Raw genomic sequence first — 23,420 nt, forward strand, 5'->3', positions numbered from 1 at the left:
TCCATGTGGTGATATCGATCGCTCAGGGTCCTCAAGAGTAGCTGGAGAAATCTGGTGGGCCAAAATCCAGGGGGAGGGAGGGAGATCATTCCTGGGTTCTCTCTCTGATCCACAACACACTCTCTCTCTCTCTCTCTCTCTCTCTCTCTCTCTCTCTCTCACACACACACACACACCACAGCGCCATATTTTGAATTTAGCGAGATCTTAATAGCCTGCAACACTGGCACTGCCTAGTGATTCACTTCCACATGTCAGGGGAGAGGCAAAGGGCTCCAACTCCCATGTGAACAGCAGAAGCCTTGGCAGAGATCTCCTCTTTATTAAGCAGCCCAGCCACTTGCTTCAAGTCAGAGGCAAAATACTATAACCCTACCCTGCCCTCTGTGACCAGCAAAAGGAGCTTTGTAAGGGCTCTTCCCTTATGCTAGAGGCATATATGAGGTGAACAGTCTCCAAAGCAGATCGTTCTGGCGGAAGTGGCTTAAAAGAGACCTTTGCTCATCTCTTGGTCCGCATGGGGGAAAGTGCATAATAGGAAGGGGCAGGGGATGACCTGGAGATCCAGGATGCTGACAGGCTAGACTGGACCCTGAGTCTCCAGACACCCATCCGTACCCTCTACTTACATTTTGTAATGGGCAGCAGCCATATTTGCCAGTCGTGAGTGTGCAGCAGGTAGCTGTATCCGGACAGGCCGACTGAAGATCTGGGCAGGTTTTCTGAGGCAGAGCTGCAAGCGGGGAGGTGGAGATTAAGAAAAAGCAAAAGCAAATGAAGAGATGCCAACCTCGAACTTGGAGAAGTTCTGCATGGAGACCCTGCCCCCCAGTTCCACCCCGCCACTGTTTCGTACCCAACTCCAGAGCTTGTTTCCTTGCTGGGAACTTTGTTCCAAGAGGCTGCTCCCCAGAGGCCACCAAGCACCGGGCACGCTTCAGATCACAGGTCGCATCATGAGGACAGCAATGGATCTTATCTGCACAGCAGGCTGCCTGAGAGAGAGAAGAGAAGAGAAGGAGAAAATGCTGTTTCTCCCCATCGAGGGATTTCTGAGAGATAGGGCTTTGTGTGTGTGCTAAAACTCCATGCAAGTGCAAAACACGGTATCGAGCACAGAATGCAACCAAAGGATTCCTACCTCCATTATTTCAAAACAAAAAACCTGAACTCAGTTTCTAGTCCTTATGGCTGGAGAGACAGTACTGTCAACATGCATGAAATGCCTAAAAATCTAGGGCGTGGCCATTAGTAGTGTGCACGGATCGGTTCGGAGGCCATTCTACTGGCCTCCGAACCGGTCCGGACAAGGGGTGGTTTTAGTTCGGGAGGGTTAGGGTGGGGGGGTCCATTAAGGGCGGGGGGGGCTTTACTCACCCCTCCCACGCTTTGCTGCTTCAGCGCCATAATTACTTTAAAAAATGCGCCGCAGAATCATTTGCCGCTCCGGGGCTCCTTGACTTCAAAATCGGGCGGCAGGATACTTCCCTGCCGCCCCCAAAGCCCCCTCAAGCCATTTGAGCTCTTTAAATCTCGCCCCGGACCGAGTGCTAAAGCGCTCGGGCGGGCGGCGGGGAGATGTCCGTCCGTCCGCCCGCCCCCTTCCCTGCCTTCTGGAGCGGCAAATGATTCTGCGGCGCATTTTTTAAAGTAATTATGGCGCCGAAGCAGCAAAGCGCGGGAGGGGTGAGTAAAGCCCCCCCGCCCTTAATGGACCCCCCCACCCCAGTGCCGAGCCGCAGGTCCGCGGTCCGGTGCACACCCCTAGTGGCCATGTGCAAAGGCCTCTCTGAAGCTAGGGTGTGTGTATGTTGTGGGGGGGGGGGAGGAGGAGACACATCCTACTACCAGAGACTTTGATGTCCTAGCTAGCTTCCTAGGCCTCCTGACAAGTAGCAAAAGCAGACTATATTGTGCAAAAATATGCACATATGCTTAGAATTGACACAGGTTGCAGAATTTAGCTATTCCTGGAACAGAAGCTTATATTTTAAAAACCATACAGCCCTGCCAACAGGCCAAGACTCTCTGTCTATATACTTCTTTTACCCTTAGTCACAGCAGTGGGAATCCCTCCTGACAGCCCTTTTCCTTGTGACATCAGGGACTGTCCCATCTAGAGATGGGGTGGTGCACCTGCTTCAGGATAGGTTTTGCTCACATGCAAGATCTGACTGGTGACCATACCTGGAGTTGGGAACAGCTTTCCCACCAGGCCCAGGGACACTTCCCACAGTAGGCCATGTGGCTTAGTTTCCTTGCTTATGTCACCTGGAGCCCAAGTGCTCAGTGGAAGAGCAGCTGCTTTGCATGCTGAGGACTCCAGATCAATTCCCGGCATTTCCAGGTAGGGCTGGGAAACACCTATCTGAAACCTTGGAGAGCTGCTGCAAGTCAGTGCAGACAATATTGAGCTAGAATCAGGGCTGCTCAACGTCGGCCCTCCTGCAGATGTCAGCCTACAACTCCCATAACCCCTGGCTACGGGCCACTGTGCCTGGGGATTATGGGAGTTGTAGTCCAAAAGCAGCTGGGGGGTCTAAGTTGAGCAGGCCTGAGCAAGATGGATGAATGATCTCACTTGGTATAAGCCAGCATAAGAACTGCAGCCATTCTGGCAGTAATTCTTATATAGGAAGCTGCCATATACTGAGTCAGACCATTGGTCTATCTAGCACAGTATCGTCTTCACAGACTGGCAGAGGCTTCTCCAAGGTTGCAGGCAGGAATCTCTCTCAGCCCTATCTTGGAGGTGCTGCCAGGGAGGGAACTTGAAACCTTCTGCTCTTCCCAGAGCGGCTCCATCCCCTGAGGGGAATATCTCCCAGTGCTCACACTTCTAGTCTCCCATTCATATGCAACCAGGGCAGATCCTGCTTAGCAAAGGGGACAAGTCATGCTTGCTACCACAAGACCAGCTTTCCTCTGGTCTTCAACTCTTCAAGGTCTCTGGGGTCCTTCCTACCCCCTTTTTAAACTGGAGACACAGAGATTGAACCTGGGTCTTTCTTCATGGAAAGGGTGTGCTTTACCTGCTGAGCGGTGGCTCCTCAGTGTCACCAAGGATAAAGGGGGCTCTTAAGAATATTGCTACTAAGCACAAGTACCTTCCCAAACCAGGTTTAACGATCAATCATGCAAACTGGCACCCTTTTTAGTAACTTAGCTTTTCGTGGGCAGGAAATGGGGAAGAGGATAAGGTTAGGGTTTAATCATCATCAAAGGATAGCTAGGCCTGCCTGATTAGCACAGTTAGTCACTCTGATCCTTGGACGGGGCCAGCTCGCTCTCTCTCTCTCTCTCTCTCTCTCTCTCTCAAATCAATAAACAGATCCCATGGTGAAGATACTTCAGGCAACAAGATCTCTTGCACTGACTCTGTGTACAAGTTCTGCTCACAGTCGGCATCTGGACTTTCAGAAGCCAGAAAGTCACTGAACAGAGACTTCCAGGAGTGGAGGGACAGAATGTTCCAGTAGTGGGGGATGGGGGGGAGAAGGAGGCTCCCTGTGATTAGCAAAATCCAAGGTGAATGATGCTAAACAGCAACCAATGAAATATGCACACACAAAAATGGATAAAAAAATCTGTATACTTCGCAGATTCCAGAATTCATCTTTTCCTGGCACAGAATTTGGCTTGTCTGGGAACAGAATTTCAGCTCCTCCACCCCCAACACACAGAATACGCACAGCAGTGCTTCTCCTCCAGCACCAGTTTGCTTAGTTGCGGAAGCCCTCAGAAGGTACTTGCTCTGTAGCCACCTGCTCAATCCCATCCGGACTACTTGGTTAAGTGGGCAGGACACAGGGAGAGTTCATCTTGGTGGCCTTTTCACCCCTTCCACCCCAATCGTTCCAAGGCCCAATGCTGTCTGCACCCCAACCATACGAGGACAGCGGCCCCACTCACTGCAGTTAGGACAACATCCCTCCATCTTAACAAGTCACCCTTTGGGCTGCCCACTGGCTGGGCTCCCATACCTCAGGCATTGGGCAACAGCCCCAGTTTCCATCCGCCATCAGACAACAAGTGGATTCATTTGGACATTCCGATTCACCATCTGGGCACTGAACAGCACCGAGTCTGACAGGAGAGGCTAAAACTAGAAGTCAAAACACAAAAGAAACCTCCTGTAAATCAGAAATCCTGGCACATTTGAAAGGAAGGATACTTGGCTGCCCCCACTCAATTTCCTTCTTTAATGATGGGCATCGTTGCTGCCTGTTTCTCTGGACGGCGAAGTCAGCAGGAGCAAAGAGTGCTGAGAACTGTACTGCCAGTTTGGATCTGAGTCCAGTTGAAAGTGGACTATGGTTTGGTGTCAGTCTGCCTCTCAAAGGCAATGCCCCCTCCCCACAAGACCTTCAGGGAAAGTGTGGCTTCATCCTCCTTTGCTTAGGGAAGTGTCAATCAAAGGGGCTGTAGTCCAGCCTTACAAATAAAAGACCCCAACCTGCCCTTTTCTTTTTGTTTTGACAGAGAGGGACATTCCCAATGTTTGAAATTCATAACTGAGGTGCTAAAAGGAGACATTCAGCCAGGCAGCGCCACTTTTCTAATCCTGGTGTTGGGCTACCATCTTTTAAAATGCCAGCCATGATTAACAAGAAGAATAAATGTCAGTATCTTGGCACATACAAGGCCAAGTTTAAGTGTTTAAACAACTTTAAATAAGTATTAAAATAACCAAGATTTGGTGGGTAATATCCTACTGTTTCGGAACTATTATCCTTTAAAATGCAAAGTGACATTACTGACTACTGTTTAAGTCACAACATGCAAAGGTATCTGCTCTTAATGTTGGTTGTCCAATCCTTGATATTTATTTATTTGATTTATATGCCACCCTTCCAAAATGGCTCAGGGCGGTTTACAGCACGATAGAACAAATTAAAACAAGTTAACAGTTAAAATCAAACTATAAAAACAGAATAAAACCAATTAAACAATTCAAACAGCTAAAAAACCCTGGAAATCAGGGCAGCAATTGAAAGCAATTTAGAACAGTTCGTCAATCATTTAAAAACCCTGGAAGGCCAGGCCAAACAGTTAGGTTTTAAGGGCTCTCCTGAAGGACAGTAAAGATCTCAAATTACGAATTTCTGCTGAGAGTGCATTCCACAGCCCAGGAGCAGCTACAGAGAAGGCCCGCTTCTGTGTCGCCGCCAGACGAACTGGTGGCAACTGGAGACGGACCTCCTCAGATGACCTTAAAGTGTGGTGGGGATCATGTAGAAGAAGGTGCTCTCTAAGATAACTCAGACCTAAGCCATTCAGGGCTTTAAAGCTAATAACCAGCACTTTGTATTTTGCCTGGAAACATATATGTCTTCTTTATTAATTCCTTATTTTTTTAAGTAAATGAAAATAACATGAACAGTCGGGGATGACAGAATAGGGGCTGGAACTCTGTAAGAAATCAAGAGGCTAATACTTTTAGTTCCAGTCCTGCCAGAATCAGCCAAGACAAAACATAAGACATTTGTCAACTACAGCTCTAGTCACACATTAGATTCAATGCATGTACAATCTCTGTATGGTGTATTCAGTTATACGTACTATGTTCAATGCATGTGCATTAATATACTTCCTATCTATACTGTGCATTTGAGGAAGCTTCTATCCAAGTCCACTTTAATGAACACATGTACAGCCATTCATAAAAGAGCCACATACATGTGTTCAGACGCCTGCACACATATACAACGCAACATCTGAATAGGGTCAGTGTGTGCATCACGCAGGAGGAAATCTCCCACCACCCCATTGCACAGTACCTTGGCTCTGGAAGCAGGAGTGTCCATCGGCACTGCAGTGGGACCCACGGGGGCAGCAATGGCGGCCATCAGCACAGGAGATGGCCTAGGAGAGATGGGGCAAGAGCCAGAGAGGCAATGCTGAAAGCTTTTGGATGCCAGGAGCGCCAAGATGGAAAACCCATAGAAAAACTGTTCTTGCACAGGCCTCAGCAGTCTCCAGTCCAAAGAGGGACTGGTTCATGTACTGCGCAGCAAGTCGCCCATCTACGCAACAGGTGCGCTCACTCCTTCCAAGCCCCTTTAAGCCCCTTGTTGGTTTGCTGCACCTACTTAACAGGGCATTTAGGGAAAGGATCCAAATTAAAGCAAGTAAGCTACCAATATTCCAGGGCCTCTCAAACTTTGGTCCCTACGACTCCTATGATCCCCAACAAATATGGTTGAAGGCTGTAGTCCAGGCCTGCTCAACTTAGGCCTCCCCCCAGCTGTTTTTGGACTACAGCCCCCATAATCCCCAGCCACAGTGGCCAATAGCCAGGAATTATGGGAGTTGTAGGCCAACATCTGCGAGAGGGCCGATGTTGAGCAGCCCTGCTGTAGTCTGACAACATCTGAAGACCGAAGTTTGAGAACCCATGATCTATTTTACTACATTTACTTTCAGCGTGGAGCAAACCATGGGGGGCGATGGCGGCGAGTAGAGATTTCTAGGTGTGGGACAAAGAGGCTCTTCCAAAACTTGGCCCAGGAGCCCCATGCTCCTTGGAAAACGCTCTCCTCTGTTTGGTTCCGCAGCTCACCTCGCTCCAAGGACAGCAGGCAAATGCAGCATCCGGAGTACGCAGACAGGAGTATTCTGCTGGACACACGCTACCATCAGGACACTCGGTGCTAGAGGCTTCATTTACATTATCTGGGAACAACAACTGCAGGGATGCTCCTGTGAACTGACCACAGAAATAGAAAGCATGAAAATGGGGAAAGACCTCTGTGGGGGACACATACCCACACCAGCTGTTATCTCCAACACTTCCAGCAGCAAATGTTGAAGGTGCCACAAAAATGGCTGCCAACAGACCATTATGCAAGTAACTTGACCTTTCTAATCTTATGTACCAGGTACAGCACACTCTACACCAGTGATTCTCAAAGTTGGGTCCCCAGATGTTATTGGACTTCAACTCCCATAATCCCCAACCAAAGGCCACTGAGGCTGGGGATTATGGGAGTTGAAGTCCAATAACACCTGAGGACCCAAGATTGAGAATCACTGCTCTACACTATTGGTTTCAAACTTGGTTGGGAAGCCTTTTCACACTCTCTGCCAAGGAACTCCTGCACACTGCAAAGGAGACTGAGGCATGTTGTCAAGCCATCAAAGCAGTTGCTAGTGGCGACCATTCAATGTAATCTTGGGGACCAGCCCTGCACTAGACACCGAGCACAAGGTGAGAGAATCCTTCCTCTCTGAGCTCACTGCACAGGGCAATTGTGCCCGGCATGAGGGACTACTATCTCCTTGCTACCAAGTCCTCCGGCATGTTCAGAGAACAAAGAGGGAGCGGTTAAGTCAGCCTCTCACTTCACACCAGATGGGAACCAAAGAGCCACGCTGCTCTGACTTTCTCCAGGGGGTCCACAAATTTTGACTGGCCTTGGTAACCAGCTCAAACAGTGGGAGGAGGAAGCAACTTCTATTTCCCCCCGGCAGTAAAGGCTTGCAATATGTTGTTTTTGCTACTTGTAAGAAAGGCACTCCGCCCAATGGAGTGCGTCGCACAGTAATGCTTCCCACCTGAGGCTGGTCACAGCAGGAATATCCATCCTGTCCAGGGAGCTTGCAGCAGGTGGAGGGTCCTTCACATCTGCGTCCATCAGGGCACTGCAAAGAAGAGGCTGTGCCACCTAGCACCAGGCACATCAGCACCTGCACCCACATCTTGGCCAGGACTCTGGAAAAGAGAATACAAATGTTTATATACTGCTTTTCAACAAAAGTCCCCAAAGGGGTTTACACACTCACTCACTCCCTCCATCTATGGCTCCCTGTCCCCAAGGGGCTCAATCTAAGAAAGGAACATAAGATAGTCAACAGCTACTAGGGTCAGTTGCTCTCCCCCTGCTAAATAAAGAGAATCACCACTTTAAAGAGGTGCCTCTTTGCTCAGTTAGCCGGGGACAGTAGACACAGCAGTCGAGCGCAGGCAAGTCTCCGACTTCCTGCGGTCAACGACACTGCTGCGAAATGCCAGAGATGAAAAAGCAGGCTGTCCAAGTCACGGATCATAGCAGGTATGCATGAGGTGTGCAATGCAGGCTTCTGACCTACAGGAGAACCATATGACTGACTGGCCAGGTTCAGACAAAATATGGAATTGCGGGTCCAGGGGACTCGCAGTTTCATGCCTCTTCCCCTGCAGAGAGACTGCCAAGAGGTGGGGGAGCTGACTGTGTGGGCTTCCTTCTTTCCTGAAGGACAGTCCATGCAGCCAATAGCAGCTGGAGTGAGGGAGGAGCTTCCTCTATCAACTCTGGTTTGCTGTTAAGACAAACTGTGCCCACCTCCATCCCCCCCCCCCCGATCAGACACACCTCAGTAAATGCAGTTTACGGTGGTGTAACTTAATGCAAATTTAAGGTGAGAAATGGAGTTAGAGGAGGGAAACCGCGGGTCCTTTTTTTTTTTTGGTAACTCCAACTCCCAGTTCAAACATTCAGGTTTGGAAACCGGAGGTGAAGGGACCTCTGGTTACGTGTGAATGTGGCCACTCACTGAGTGGCTAGCTGACCTAGTGAAGCCTCATGAAGCCTAGTGAAGACTCATGCCACCCAGCTGAACTATAGGAGCATCGTGTGGATGAGCCTTGCGTGACTGGATGAGGAGTGTGAAAGAGGAAAACGCCTCCTCTTGTCTTGGGTCTGGAAGGAGTTCCCACTGACTGCTGATCCTAAGCATGATCCAGTCAGAGCAAGAGAGACTGGCCACTGTGATACTCAGGGCTGCAGAAACCCACTAGTCCGTGACGAGTGAAATAAGTCCTGATGAGCAATGTACCAACATAGCTTGAGTAAACTTTCGTCTGGCTGATAAGCTGAGTCAACATTTCTTCACCCCGGTGATACTTGCTGAGCACTTGTCACTGCTGAGCTGGCAAAGGCGGCCTGCAAACAAGATGATCTAGTCTGGCATCAATCACCTGATGCGCAGGGCAGAGACATTATGAGGGTCAGTAACTGCCGGGTGAAGCTTGGCTCACTTGCATGGGGCATCTGCAGCTCCACTCTGCTTGCAACAAGCTATAGTATGAATTGCACGGGCTGATCCATAGGGACTAATGGCAGGGGGAGAGGAATGAAACACTTCCCTTTCTTGCAGTGGGGATGGGTGGGAGAAGATGGCCTCTCCACCCTTTCCAACTTCTGAGAAGCTGTATACAGTCCTTCGCAAAACCGGTCTTGCAAAACAGCTCCATCTGGCTCCTACACAGGAACCCATATTAAGGAAAACTCAGCAGAATCCTTGCCCAAACAATCTCCCTTCAAGAGCAGAGTTCAACAAAAGGGGAAAGAGAAAGCAGAGGAGATGCCAGAACACAGAGTCTGCATTCTGTGCTTAATGTTTCATGGGCTTTCAGTGAAACGAAACTTTCAAGGAGGAAGGGAAAGAGACGGAACATATTGCATAGAATTAGTGAACGAGAAGGGGACCACACACACCCCTGCCCTATTCCCAGCACATTCCTAAGTCTAATTTGGGGGTGGGGGGAAGAAACTCACCAGAAGAAAATTCGATTACCCGACCAAGACAAGAGTGTATGTATTTCAGAATCCCACTCTATAAGTATGGAAATAGCTATTGTGCGCAGTTGTGGTTGTTTTTTTTTAATGTATGTCGATGTTGAAAATAACTAGCTTCATGTCGTTCCAGAGCACATGCTTTTAAAGGCATAGATATCAACTTTCACATTAGAAAGATCATCATCTGAGTGGACATGGCTTTTAGGCTAAACCCCAATTCCAATCCCTGCTGCCTCTTCTACCCTTTCCTGCCCAAACTGGTCTGAACTTTTGGGACACAAACCCAGATCTCCTTTCTCCAGTTTATACAACTCAACTGCAGCCTCGTGGTGATGCCACTTCTGAGGTCATTTGATAATTATGAGCTTGATTGAAAGAAGGAGAACCATTTCTTTCCCCACAACCACTAGTTTAGAATTTGTAAAATAAGAAGTAGTAGAAGTATGTATTATTTTACAGTAGAAAATCAAGGCATGTTTTGATTAGCTTGCTAGGTACTAATTAGCAAGAGGTCAACTGATGAATTTTGCTGGACTTGAGCACAGCTCAGATCTAAGGTCTGCCCAATGCAAGACCACAGATCTGAGTCGTTTAGCTGCTCAAGAAAGGTGGGGTGCAAGTTCACACCCCTCAGTTCTTGCCACACCCTTGATATGGTGTAGACAAGCCAGATGCACCAAGTTTCTCATTATCATGAGGCAGTCATAAGCCCCTTTCCAGCCTCATCATGAGACTCTACAAAGCTGAGTCACACTGCACACATTCACCCCTCTGCCCCTCCCCACTTCTGAAATCTGATGAGATTTGCAAGAAAAAACTGGTTTCTTCAGTAGTTGCTCCACAGGCCACAAAAGGTTACCCAATGGAGACAACCCAGGAAAGAAAAAGAAAAAGAAATCAGCGGCATATAGGAGATGAAGCAGCAAGAGAGAGGGCATATATGCTTTGGTTGATCACAACCACCCGGCCGTGGCTAGGTGAATCCAGTACCTTATTTGCAGTCCACACTTCTCTATTTCACTTTAAAGTGCAGCTGATTTCTGAGCGAGCCCCAGGGTTTTAAACACCTGCAGCACGCTGCAATACACTTTGGACCACTCTTAAGTTATCTGTCTGCATCACCAGGAGACATTTCCCTACCAGCTCCTGTAAAATGAGTAAAGTGTGCTGTCAATTTCGACTCGTGGCGACCACAGAGCCCTGATACATGGCTGGCCCAGAGTCACTCAGAGAGTTTCATGGCTGAATTGGGATTCGAACTCAGGTCTTCCCAGTCTTAGTCCACTCTAACCACTATGCTATGCTGTTGCCTTGTGCATTTTTCAACAGGGTGTTTGTCGAGGATGGGTGACCCCCTTTTCTTAATTTCATACATTTCTCCCCCCCACCCCAACACCATGCTGTCAAGCAACTTGCCCTACCCCACCCCACCCCACCGTGACTACCTTGGAATGCAGTATCCCATTTCATTTCTTTGTCACTACGATCCAGATGTTGGAAACTGAGGAGTGGACAAGAGGCCTGAGAATGTGCTGCATACAATCAGGCTTTTAGACTGGCAGTATTTTGCAGGAGAGTCTGTACATAATATCTATCACCTTAAGTGGCACAGCGGGGAAATGCTTGACTAACAAGCAGAAGGTTGTCAGTTCGAATCACCGCTTCTTCTATATTGGGCAGCAGCAATATAGGAAGATGCTGAAAGGCATCATCTCATACTGTGCGGGAGGAGGCAATGGTAAGTCCCTCCTGTATTCTACCAAAGAAAACCACAGGGCTCTGCAGTCGCCAGGAGTAGAAATCGACTTGATGGCACACTATACCTATTCAGTAATAGGTATATTGGTATTCACTAACCGCCCTGAGACCTTCGGTTAGGGCAGTATAAAAATGTGCTAAATAAATAAATAAATAAATAAAAATAATGATGACTTCCTGTGAAGAAAACCAACTAGCCCTCCAGGGGCCAAGCCTCCTCCTGAAGAAATACCCTGTCTAGTCCCTCATCCAATTGGCCTTCAAACTCCCTCCCCCCACACCTTCCTGAGAATCGCCTTGGGAGATTAGGAGGCATCCAGAGAGTCAGCACATGGAAGCAAAGGAAAGGGGAGCCAGTCAGGGCTCAACAAAGTTCCCGCATCAGCAGATACCACGCCATTGCAAAATGCACCCATCTAAAGCAGAGCCTCACCCAAGCGCACGCGCACACACAGAGATGCATTTCACACACTACATTTTCAAGTTGCCCCTGCAACATGTTTTACATGCACACTTAAAAACACAAGATGGGCTGCAGCCAAAGAAAGTTAACCAAATGTCACTGAAATCAATAAGACTGAAGTTAATGCCAAGTTAACTGGTCTTTCTCCAATGACACTTAGCCACGACAGACTTTCATTGGATACAACCCAATGCACGTGCACAAGACACATTGGCTTTCCGTCTGTGTGCACCATTCAGGCACAACATGCCAGGAGGCGAGGGTTGGCTGCCAGCTTACTGCACAACAGGCACACATAACCGTGGCAAGCACATGGTTGTTGAGGCACAATACATGAAGCAGCTCACTCACACCCCCGAGGGATCCAGGCAAACGTCTACTCACAAATAATCTGGATTCAGAGACCACACTTCCACTTTGACTGGAGAGCAAATGAGGCAGTTTTCGGTCAGGAGTCCCAATATAAGAGGAAGTAGAAGGGGAGGGAAAGAAAAACAGTGATTGTACAAGAGCCTAAAGTGGAAGGAAGAAGCCACACCAAGAGACGAAGGTGGAAGTTGCTTCCTCATTTCCAGTTCCTCATTGAACACAGAGCTGCATGGGCAGGCCGAAGAAAAAAACTGGAGTGTACATGCACCTGCATCCTAAAATAGCTTTGGGCTATCCCATACAATATACCTCAATGACTGGGAGGACTATTCCCCCCCTCAACCAAAAGCACTGTTATGGTGCAACACCCTTTATCACATGATGGCTCAAGGCCACATGTAGGAATAAGGAACTAGGAATATGCCTCTCCAGCTAAGCTTCTGGTCCTGACTAGCCTGCTAGATGCTGCCACCTTTGCTTTAGCGTGGCCTCTGGCCCAAAGATTTATCTATGCCCCCACCACTCTCAGACACCAATGCTAAGAACTGCCAATATATGAACTGATGAACAAGGAACTGAGTACTTGCACCCCAGATCATGATTAGGAAACTGCCCTTCACAATGCCCCAGCAGCATCTTCAGTTTAAGAGTTTGTGCAATGCAAGTTTATAGAATACGCCTCTGGGCCGAATGGCCGATGTTTAGGAATGATACACTGAGGGTTTCGCATTACAAAATAAGCTGTGGGCAGCCTCAATTTAGATCCACCCAAGACCAACCCCTTTGAAGTGCCCCAACCTTGTCCTAAAGCTGCATTTTTGCACAAGTTGATCCTTAATTGGCAGCTAGCTGACCCGCACAGAGCATCTGCGTGCTCTTTGGGGCCGGCTGGTCTCTCCCTCTCCTGCCCCACTCTCTCTTGCCCCCTCCCTCCTGCCCCTCCCCCACTCTCTCTTGCGCCCCTCCTGCTGCCACAGGCAGGTCCTCCTTACCGGGGCGGTGACGGGCTGAAAAGGGCCCCACCGCCGCCATTCCTCCTCTCGGGCGGCAAATTGTGAAGTCCCGTTTCCCTGCCACCCTGGCCTCCAACGGGAGCTGGGGCTGTGCCCCACAGCCTGTTACCTATTCACTGCCTCTGCCTCTTCTATTCCTGGGACGGCCTGGCCAGGCCAGGCCGTCCCGCCGCCTCCAGCCAGGTCGAGCCACCGCTGCCTCTTCTATATCTGGGATGGCCTGCCCAGGCCACGCCGTCCTGCCGCCTCCCAGCCGAGGTCACCTCCTCTGGCCATTTTGTGGCCCGTCTCTGCCATTTTTTCTTTCCCCTCAACTCTCGCCCAAGGCTGGAACTCTCGCAACGTGTCGTGAGAGTTCCGCCGCCAAATTCAGGACACGCATGCCGGCTAAGCGAATTAATTCTATAGATGTTTTTATCCCACCCTTCTTCCAAGGGACTCAGGACCATATACAAGGTTTCTTTCCCTGACATTTTATCCTCACAACAACCCTGTGAAGTAGGCTAGCTTGAGAGACAGCGACTAGCCCAAGGTTCATCCAGTGAGCTTCGTGCTTGAGCAGGGATTTGAACTGGGATCCCCCCATTGCTAGCACAGCACCCTAACTACTACACCACACTGATTCTGCAGCTCTGCATGAGTTCTATTCTTAGAGGAAGTCCCCCTGACACCACGAAGAGGCTACCATTTCCACCTTGCAGTGTTGTGCTTTGCCCAGCGCCAGGGTGGGGTGCTAAAGGAAATGGAGCCCTCTTGAGCCTCTGCACCATCTTGGAAGGCCTGCACAGAGTTCTGGGAAGTGTAGTCCTTCCCAGCACTTCCCCCACACAGAGCAGGCTCTGTCTCTTCTAAAACACCCTCCCAGCACTGATAAAGGTGTAGCACGGTGTGGAGGTCAGTGCAGTGGGAAATGGCTCTCTCACCGAAGGCTTTTCAAGCCCCTGCTTGGAAAACAGCAAAGGTCACTGATGTCGGTTGCCTGACCTGGCAGTGGGCAAAGCACAAACCACTAGGTGTCCCTGACAGAACTGCAGCCACTTTCTTGTGCTAGTAATGGGCCTTCAGCAGAATCATCTCAGATTTCCAGCATCACCCTGGTGGAGACCGTTGCGTCAGGCTGCATAATAAAGCAAATGATTGTATCTCCAATGGGCGAGGGCTTTATCAGATTCATAAGGACAACTGTGGTGTGAGATGTCCCAAGCCAGCTGGGGCCATTAGAATTAAATGCCCAGGTCTCAGAGATGACTGCGTAGGGCCCTTCTCAGGTGGAGCTGAGACTTTGGGAGGCTTGAAAATTGCAGCACTAAGACCAGGCCTCCTGCTTAGTACCATACATTCGGGGCCCCACAGCTGTACCTGTGGCTTGGTGGAGATGCAGTAGGCCATCAGTCTGGTGACGGTAGGGAGAGCTGTGGAGCACAGGTGTGTGCACACACCGCACACCTGATGCGCGATTCACAGCACACGTATCACAATTCGAAGCGTGATTCACAGCCCCGGCTGTGAATCACCGGCTTTAAAGGAAAGAGAGGAGAGGAGATGCAAACCTGCTCCCTTGCTGCTCGTCGCCACTTCCTGTATCAGCAACGCTCCCCCCAGCTACTATTGCATGCCAGAGGCGCGCTTCTCAAATGCCCTTGCGTGATGCCAGCATGCACATGGCCTCTGTTGCTGACTGCCATGTGCATGCCAGCATTGTGTGAGGGCAGCTGGGGAGAACGCTGGCGGCATGCGATGGTAGCTGGGGGAGCGCTGCAGAAACAGGAAGTGGTGGTGAGCGGCAGAGAAGCAGGTGTGCACCTGCTCTCCTCCGTTTTAAAGGTGCCGGGGATGTGCTGCAAATCACGCTTCGAATCGCCATTTGTGCACATCCCTACTGTGTGTGGAGCATTCGTAGCTTGATCGATGTATTAAAAAGGTACTTCTATCCTCACGTTTAAACTGAAGAAATTCATAGGGGAAGTTCTAAGACAAGTAAATCTATAAAATATCATTAGATCTGATAAAAATATATAGGACTGCATCCAAAGTTTTCCTCTGCCAGAGGAAGAGAATGATTCCTCTGGATGCAACTCGCTATCAAACAAACAGCAGAAAGAAGTGTTAAAATAACAAAATAGCAGTCAAGCAGCAAGAGAGTGTTCACATATCGACCAAATTTACTCCGAAGTCCCTGCAAGCTGTTGAGGAGCACTTCACACACAATTCGAGTTTTTCATTGCGTGTTAGAGCGGAGCCCGATTTATATCCAGGGTTAAAAATAAATCTACTTTTTGAGTCAGGTTTGTGTTTGTTGGTGGTTGTTCTTTGACCACTTCAAACTCGCAGTAAAGTTGCAGTAAACCTGCGGCAAAGCCTGCTATCTGGGAAAGCGCCTGGTCGCTAAGCTAAGTGGAGATAAGATAGCCATCTATGGATCAGTGTTCCCTCCAACAGGGATTCCCAGACGTTGTTGACTACAACTCCCATAATCCCCAAGCAAAGGCTATTGCAGCTGTGGGTGCTGGGAGTTGTAGTCAACAACATCTGAGAATCCCTGTTGGAGGGAAGACTGCTTTGGATATCTGAAGGGATATTGCAGAAAAGATGAGAGTGGAGTTGTTCTCTGTTGCTCCTGAGGGCAGGGCATGAACCAATGGATTGAAATGATAAGGAAGCAGGTTCAGGAAAGACACTTTATTCAACAGTGGAATAGCCTGCTACACAGTCTGGCCTGTCAGACCAGCCATCTGACAGGGAAGCTCTAGCAGTTTCCTCCACGGAGCAGTGGGTTAGACTAGAAGACCGCCAAGGTCCCTTCCAACTCTTAGCATTGTCTGACCTCCTGTTTGAGAGCTACTTGCACAAAAACCAATCTTTGGGCCAGACAATTCTGGGGCATCTTGTAAGGGTGAGTCTCCTGGGGGTAGGGATGAATGAGTTGGGATAGCCCAGAATTTAGTTTAGGGTGTCTGTACCTCTCCAAGTTATGTATTCCTAAGCACTAATCTGGAAGCATCACATCTACTGCACACAAAGGAAGCTTTAAGCTAGGGACAGTGCTAATAATGAAGGACCGGGTCTCCTGGTTATGGGAGTGTATGATTTGGGCTGGGCTAGGTTTATTTATTTATCTATCTATCTAATTGTTGAATTTATATACCGCCTTTCATTAAAAACAACCTCAAGGTGGTTTACAAAAGTTAAAACCAGGGTGGATTTGATTTAAATCAAACTGATTTGAATCACGGTTTGAATCACGGTTTGAATCGCTAGCAGGGTGGATAAAAATAAAAAAAATCCATTTTAAATAAAAAAAATCAGATTTTTTTTATTTAAATCGGATTTTTTTTTATTTTTATCCACCCTGCTAGTGATTTAAATCGTGATTTAAATCAGTTTGATTTAAATCAAATCCACCCTGGTTAAAACACATACAATAAAATGACAATAAAAATATTAAGCTAAAAATATAAAAACAAACCAAATTTAAAATCTATAAAATACAAGCATAAAAACTATACATGGGTAAAAACACATAGTAGCAGCAATAAAAAGGTTGGGAATGCACAACAATTGCTTGTTCACTGATGTTTTGGAAAGGAGCTAATATAATTCTTATATTTTGGGTTAGAGGGTTGTTTTTATTGTACTGAGTTGAGCCAGGCCCATTTGCAGATATGGGCTCTCCTGAGTGGGATACTGCGGGGGGGTGTCCGGTAGTTCTGGGGCGGCTATTGCTGTAGTGGTGGGGAATAGAAGAATTGGCGTTGGGAGAGCAGCTGGCCGTTACAGGGGAAGGGAAACTAGTAATTTAGTAACTGTTTCTACTTCCAGCTGCTCTGTCAACTCTCAGGCCTTGGGGAGCAGCTCCAATTTCCCACAGAGCCTGGCCTTGCTCCTCTGCAATGCCAGGTCAGTTCAGAATAAGATTGAAATTGTCCATGACTTGATCATGGATGAGGGAGCTGACCTGGCATGTATAACTGAGACCTGATTGGGGGAGGTGAGTGGTCCAGTGTGGGCTCAGCTTTTCCCTCCAGGTTATTCTGTTGTGGAGCAGGTTAGGGGAAGTGGGCAGGGGTGGAGTGGCTGTGGTCCATAAGAATACCATCTCCCTTACCAGGGCCCCTGTGAGACAGCTGACTTATACTGAGTGCCTATTTTTGAGGCTGGGAACTAGGGATAGATTGGGGATTCTGTTGGTGTACCGTCCACCCCGCTGCCCAACTTATTGTAAACCGCCCAGAGATGAAAGTTTTGGGTGGTATACAAATTTGAAAAAATTGGAACAGGGGATTATGGGAGTTGAAGTTCAATAACATCTGGAGACCCACATGTTGAGAATCCCTGATCTAATTTACCAAAAAATGTATAAGTAAAAAAAAGAATGGAGGGTTTTTATATAAGCAAGGCATGTACCCTGCCACCAAAAAAACCCAGGTTGCTCACTTGTAACTGATGATCTGATAGTGATCCATTTTATTCATAAGGAATGGGTTCTGCGCCTGCGCAGGGTCCTCGCGAGTAGTTCAACTAGCTCCTTGTGACGCACACTCTGCCCTGCATGTGCCCTGTGCTTCCGTTGAAATCAGCAGTTGGGGGCACCACTTTCCCAGTTTCTTGCAGACCGCCATATCTTGACGATCTGCCTGTAACCACATATGGGTTTTGTGGGTTTTTTAACATTACTGTAGCGGGGAGGTTCAGGAGGATCTTATGAATACGAATCTTATGAAGAAAGAAATTCAGAATCTTATGAAGAAAGAAAAGAATCTCTCATCTCCCTTGGCTGGGCAAGGTGATCGAGAGGGTGGTGGCCAACCAGCTCCAAGCAGTTTTGGAGGAAACTGATTACCTAGACCCATTTCAAACTGGCTTTAGAGTGGACTATGGGGTTGAGTCAGCCTTGGTCAGCCTGATGGATGACCTATACTGTGGAACCGACAGAGGGAGTGTGACTGTTGGTTCTCCTGGATCTCTCGGTGGCATTCGGTACTATCGACCATGGTGTCCTTCTGGGTCGCCTGAAGGAGTTGGGGATAGGAGGTACTGCTTTGCAGTGGTTCCGCTCCTATCTCTCGGGCAGATCCCAGATGGTGGAGCTTGGTGACAGTTGCTCTTCTAAATGAGAGCTGTTATATGGAGTCCCTCAGGACTCCCATTCTGTCACCAATGCTTTTCAATATCTACATGAAACCGCTGGGTGAGGTCATCAGAAGATTTGGTGCTGGATGTTATCAATATGCTGATGACACCAAAATCTACTTCTCTTTCACTGCTTCATCAGAAAATGGTGTTCATTACCTAAATGCCTGCCTACAGGCAGTAATGGGCTGGATGAGGGATAACAAATTGAAACTGAATCCAATCAAGACAGAGGTGCTCATTGTAGGGGCTCAGAATCTGAAGGATGAGTTAGAGCTCCCTGTGCTGGATGGGGGTCACACTCCCCTGGAAGGAGCAGGTACACAGCTTGGGGGTATTCCTGGATCCAGACCTCACCCTGGTATCTTAGGTGGAGGCCGTGACCAGGAATGCTTTTTATCAGCTTAGGCTGATTCAACAGCTGCGTCCATTCCTTGAGGAGGATGACCTCAGAACAGTGGTAACCTCCAGGCTTGACTACTGCAATGCGTTCTACGTGGGGCTGCCTTTGTACGCAGTTCAGGAACTTCAGTTAGTTCAAAATGCGACAGCCAGGCTGGTCTCCGGGGCAACTCAGAGAGAACATATTATGCCTGCTTTGAAACATCTGCACTGGCTGCCGATATGTTTCCGGGCAAAATACAAAGTGCTGGTTACTATCTTTAAAGCCCTGAACCATTTAGGTCCAGCCTCTGGTGGTGCAGTGGTAAAACTGCCACCCTGTAACCAGAAGGTTACAAGTTCGATCCTGACCAAGGGGCTCAAGGTTGACTCAGCCTTCCATCCTTCCGAGGTCGGTAAAATGAGTACCCAGAATGTTGGGGGCAATATGCTAAATCATTGTAAACCGCTTAGAGAGCTTCGGCTATAGAGCGGTATATAAATGTAAGTGCTATTGCTATTACCTTAGAGAGCGCCTTCTTCGGTGTGATTCCCACTGCACGCTAAGATCATCTGAGGAGGTCCAGCTCCAGTTGCCACCGGCTCATCTGGTGGCGACTCAGAAGCAGGCCTTCTCTGTAGCCGCTCCTAGACTGCGGAATGCGCTCCCTGCAGAAATCTGTAATTTCAGTTCTTTATTGGCATTTAGGAGATCCCTAAAGACCTATCTGTTCGGCCTGGCCTTCCAGGGTTTTAAAATTGTTTTAAAGGGTTCTTAGTGTATCAGGTTTTTATAAGGTTTTGAATTGTTTTATTTATCTATTTTTTAGCTGCTTTATTGTATTTTAAAATCTTTGTTCCTGATCATTGATTGTTTTTAACTGTTTTGTGATTTGTGAACTGCCCTGAGCTATTCTGTAAGGGCAGTCTAGAAAAAACAAACAAACAAACAAACAAAATAATTGGCAATGGGGAGGAGGCTGCATTTGTTTGTTTGTTTTTTCTAGACTGCCCTTACAGAATAGCTCTGAGAACAAGAACTGAAAAAGCAAAGCTTTGAGCCAGGCACAATATTAGGAAGTTTTGCAGGGGAAGAAATAAAAACCAAGAAATGAATGACTTTGGGAATTCCAAAACCTATTTGGGGGTGCAAATCCATTAGTTTTCTATTGGGAAAGAATATAATTGGCTCAATGGGAATATAAACAGAGAGCAAACAGTGCAAAAAGTAAGCTTTTGGCTGGACTCACAGGGCCTCTCCAGATGCTGTACAGAACCATAGCAAAAGTTTGGTTCTACATGATGCCCCAAGCCTTGGGAACACGTGCTCCCCACTCTCCAGCCCATGTGTCACCAGATAATTCTATTTCTAATTTTCATTAGGAGCAATTCAAGATTAGCTGTGACATCTGAACTGACCAATCTTGGTTTATACTAACCAATTTTGATACAATAAACCAAGATACAAAATTAACCTCAAACCTTGGGTTCTAATCTAGGTTTATTTTAAGGGATCTGATTTAGATAAGAAACAAACCAAGAAGAATTCCTTGGAGCCTCATACACACTCTCAAGGCTCATGGAACATGGAACCAGGCTTTAACTGTGGTTCCAAGGTCTATAGGCCCAATAAATAAATACTGATTAACTGTAGTTTCATGTGAGGTCTGAACAAGCCAGACTAGTCTCGTGATGTAAGGTGTAGAATCTGGGAAGGCCCACCACTTCACTAGAAGTTTTCTTTCATACATACATACATGGGTAAGGAAAGACTATAACTTGTATGCAATATTCCCTGTAACAGGGGTTCCTAGAGTTGTTCACTACAACTCCTAGCATCCCCAGCTGCAGTGGCCTTTGGCTGGGAATTATGGGAGTTGTAGTCAACAATACCTGTTACAGGGAACACTGCTTTTATGGGGGTATCACACTCACTTCTGTAGAAACAAACCACTGAGCTAGACAAGATGCTTAGTAATCTAATGAGGGACAATCTTCTGGTAGCATAGGTGTGTCATTAGGAGTGGTCCAGGGTTTGTTATAAGGAACACCTCTAGTTCCATATTCATTTCTACTAATATTGGCAACCATTGATGGGTAGGCCCCACATCCGAGAATGATTTGTGCAAAAATGAATAGTTGGGCCAGATGCAAGGCTAGGGTCCACCGCAGAGAACCATTTCCTGGTGGTATTGGTGGGTCATCTGGGGTGACTGGAAGCTTATTTGGGGGTGCAACCCCCCCGATCTTCATCTCTATGTGTGGCCTGGGAGTACTGCATCACATGTTTAAGCACATGGCAAAAACAATATTTTGTGCATCTTGAAGGGGACAGTCTCCTATTGATAGAGATATATGATTTGAGGTAAACTGGTTCTGAGCTGTGCGATACATAACCAACACCTAATTTAGGCTGCTCATGCACCTGGGTGTTGAATAAGGAACTGGGAACCAGAAATGAGGAACTAGAAACCAGAAACGGCCTCACAAAAGGAAGCCATAGCAATACATAAGCAAAAAAACAACAACAAAAAACCATTCATAGGATTTATCGTAGGTGCATAAGCAAGTCTTTTGTGCAATACAGAACAGTTTAACAGCAAGATTGGAAATGCAGTTAATCTAATGAGGGTACAAGAGTGAGTGCAAAAGTCACTTTGAATATAAAAACTTCTCCTAGCAGCCAGTTCTGCTCTCCAAGAGAGGCCAAAATGATTGTTTGGCAGGACTCACATCACCCAGGCCTGCTCCCTAGCCTTTTTAGCCATTGCTGCAGCTGAGCCTGGTTTGAACTATAAAACTTACACTTAACATATACTCAGAAGGCCCTCTGTGATTGAATCATAGGCTTTGGCAGAGATCCTCTGCATTGAAAACCAGTGTCTGGGCTGAACTCCTGGCTCTAATCACAGCCTGCAAGAAGCTGAAGAAGAGTCAAGAGAATTACCCCATATATTCCAGCCCACTCTGGAATTACCCCATATATTCCAGCCCACAAACTGAAGTAGGGACAAGAAGGGAAAGATCAGAATAGGAGTAGAACCTAGCTGAATCAGATCAGTGTTCTACTTAAATTCAGCATCCTGTTGCCAACAGTGGGCAGCCAGAACACGAGGCAACAGCAGCTTCTTACTTGCTGCTCGACCTCTTGTATTTATACATATCCGATATATACTGCCTCTGAAAAAGGATGATCCATATGGCAATCCGGGGTAAAGGGTTAGGGTTAGGGTTAGGGTTATCCCAAAGCTCCCTCAAAAGTACCCAACTCGTCAGAGAGTCAACCCGCCCCCCACAAAATACACTGGTGGTGTATCCCACTCACCCTTTGGACTTGTCTCCCAATAATGCTGCAGCAGCGAATCTTTCTATCCCGGTTTCTTCTACCCGGAGAAGCAAGCAAAATACTAGACAGACGCCACGCCCCCCTCTTTGGGATAAGTCAAGCCGCTCTTCCTGTCTCATCCTGATTGGCTGCTTTTGCCCAGCGAGGGTGAGAAGCATTGCGGAGAATTGCATCCTTTCTTTATTGGTTGGTTGCCTCCCGGCACCATTCCAAAGTCTTTCCCGGTCATGTGATAGCAGTCACATTATCTTATTAGTCCATTTTCAAAAAAGGCACATGATCCTACCGCACCCCATTTGAAACAAACTTTATTTGCATGTGATCATTTTAATTTTGTATGTATTATACATGTAACAAATTTACAAGGTGGGAAGAGAAGGGCCGCAGAGGTGTAACCCGAGGCAAAACGCAGTCTTGGTTGGGGCCCTACTCCTGCACTTCTCTGGAGTGGGGACTGTGGATAAGAATAGTATGTTGGGAGCCCTGAGCTAAGCGGAGTGTCCCGTATGCAGAGAGCTTAGATTGAAGTCGATTACAACCATGGGACTTTTAAATTTTTTTTTTTTTAAATGCCAAGCCTCAGCCCTGGAAGGCTTGCTGGGTTTGGGGGAAAGCTGGAACGGAAAGATCCCTTAAAAATCCAATATTGCAGCACTGAATTATTTCCAATATTCTTCAGTGTCTGCATCCATTCCACTGTTTGGGAATGCAGTTTTGCAGTCTGGGGGCCATTCCAGTCCATTTTCGAGACTGAAGGGGTTCATAAAAGTGCAATATTAGAAATATTTCAGTGCTATATTGCCCTAGGGTTCCAATATTATGAGAGAGGGAGAAAAACTCCCAGTTTATCCACACTGCATAATTTTCTAAACCTCTTATGATGTCCCCTCTCTTAACTGCCTTCTCTTTCTAAAGGAACAAATGTTGTTGTCTTTCCTCATAGGGGAGCCACTCCAACCCCATGTTCATTTTGGTTGCCCTTTTCTGTACCTTTTCTAGTTCTAAATGTAAAGTGTGTCATCAAGTCAATTTTGACTCCTGGCACCCACAGAGCCCTGTGGTTTTCTTTTGGTAGAATACAGGAGAGGTTTACCATTGCCTCCTCCCACGCAGTCTGAGACGTTGCCTTTCAGCATCTTCCTGTATCGCTGCTGCCCAATATAGTACCCGTGCGGATTCGAACTGGCAACTTTCTGCTTGTTAGTCAAGCATTTCCCCGCTGCGCCATTAGGTGGTTTTTTCTAGTTCTACAATATCGTTTTAAAAGTGTGGTGACCAGAAATGTACGCAGTATTTCAAGTGTGGTTACAGCATAGATTTGTATAAGGGCATTACTATAGTGGCAGTTTTATTTTCAGTCCTTTTCCTAATGATCCCTAGCATGGAATTAGCTTTCTTTA

General features: G+C 47.5%; 1 protein-coding gene across 10 annotated transcripts in view; it reads right to left on the reverse strand.

Annotated features, from left to right (window-relative positions):
- GRN (granulin precursor) overlaps positions 1-23,115 on the reverse strand; it is a 37,032-nt gene extending 13,917 nt beyond the window's left edge. For 2 of the 10 annotated variants that reach the window (XM_053265845.1, XM_053265844.1), the window contains exons 1-7: positions 22,000-23,115; positions 7,558-7,714; positions 6,563-6,709; positions 5,781-5,865; positions 3,984-4,105; positions 857-995; positions 630-733 (exon numbers count right to left, since the gene is read on the reverse strand). In XM_053265845.1, coding sequence (XP_053121820.1) covers positions 630-733; positions 857-995; positions 3,984-4,105; positions 5,781-5,865; positions 6,563-6,709; positions 7,558-7,714; positions 22,000-22,193 — 948 coding nt within the window. In that variant the 5' untranslated portion in view covers positions 22,194-23,115. Of the gene's footprint in view, positions 1-629; positions 734-856; positions 996-3,983; positions 4,106-5,780; positions 5,866-6,562; positions 6,710-7,557; positions 7,715-12,165; positions 12,203-12,733; positions 12,765-12,948; positions 13,072-13,857; positions 13,949-19,198; positions 19,354-21,999 lie in introns of those variants that run through there. The other 8 variants (XM_053265851.1, XM_053265849.1, XM_053265848.1 and 5 more) reach the window with 8 other exon arrangements.
- Positions 23,116-23,420: the final 305 nt, after the last annotated feature.

The sequence above is a fragment of the Hemicordylus capensis genome, chromosome 6 (genome assembly GCF_027244095.1).
Source record: "Hemicordylus capensis ecotype Gifberg chromosome 6, rHemCap1.1.pri, whole genome shotgun sequence".
In the NCBI taxonomy this organism is placed as follows: Eukaryota; Metazoa; Chordata; class Lepidosauria; order Squamata; family Cordylidae; genus Hemicordylus; species Hemicordylus capensis.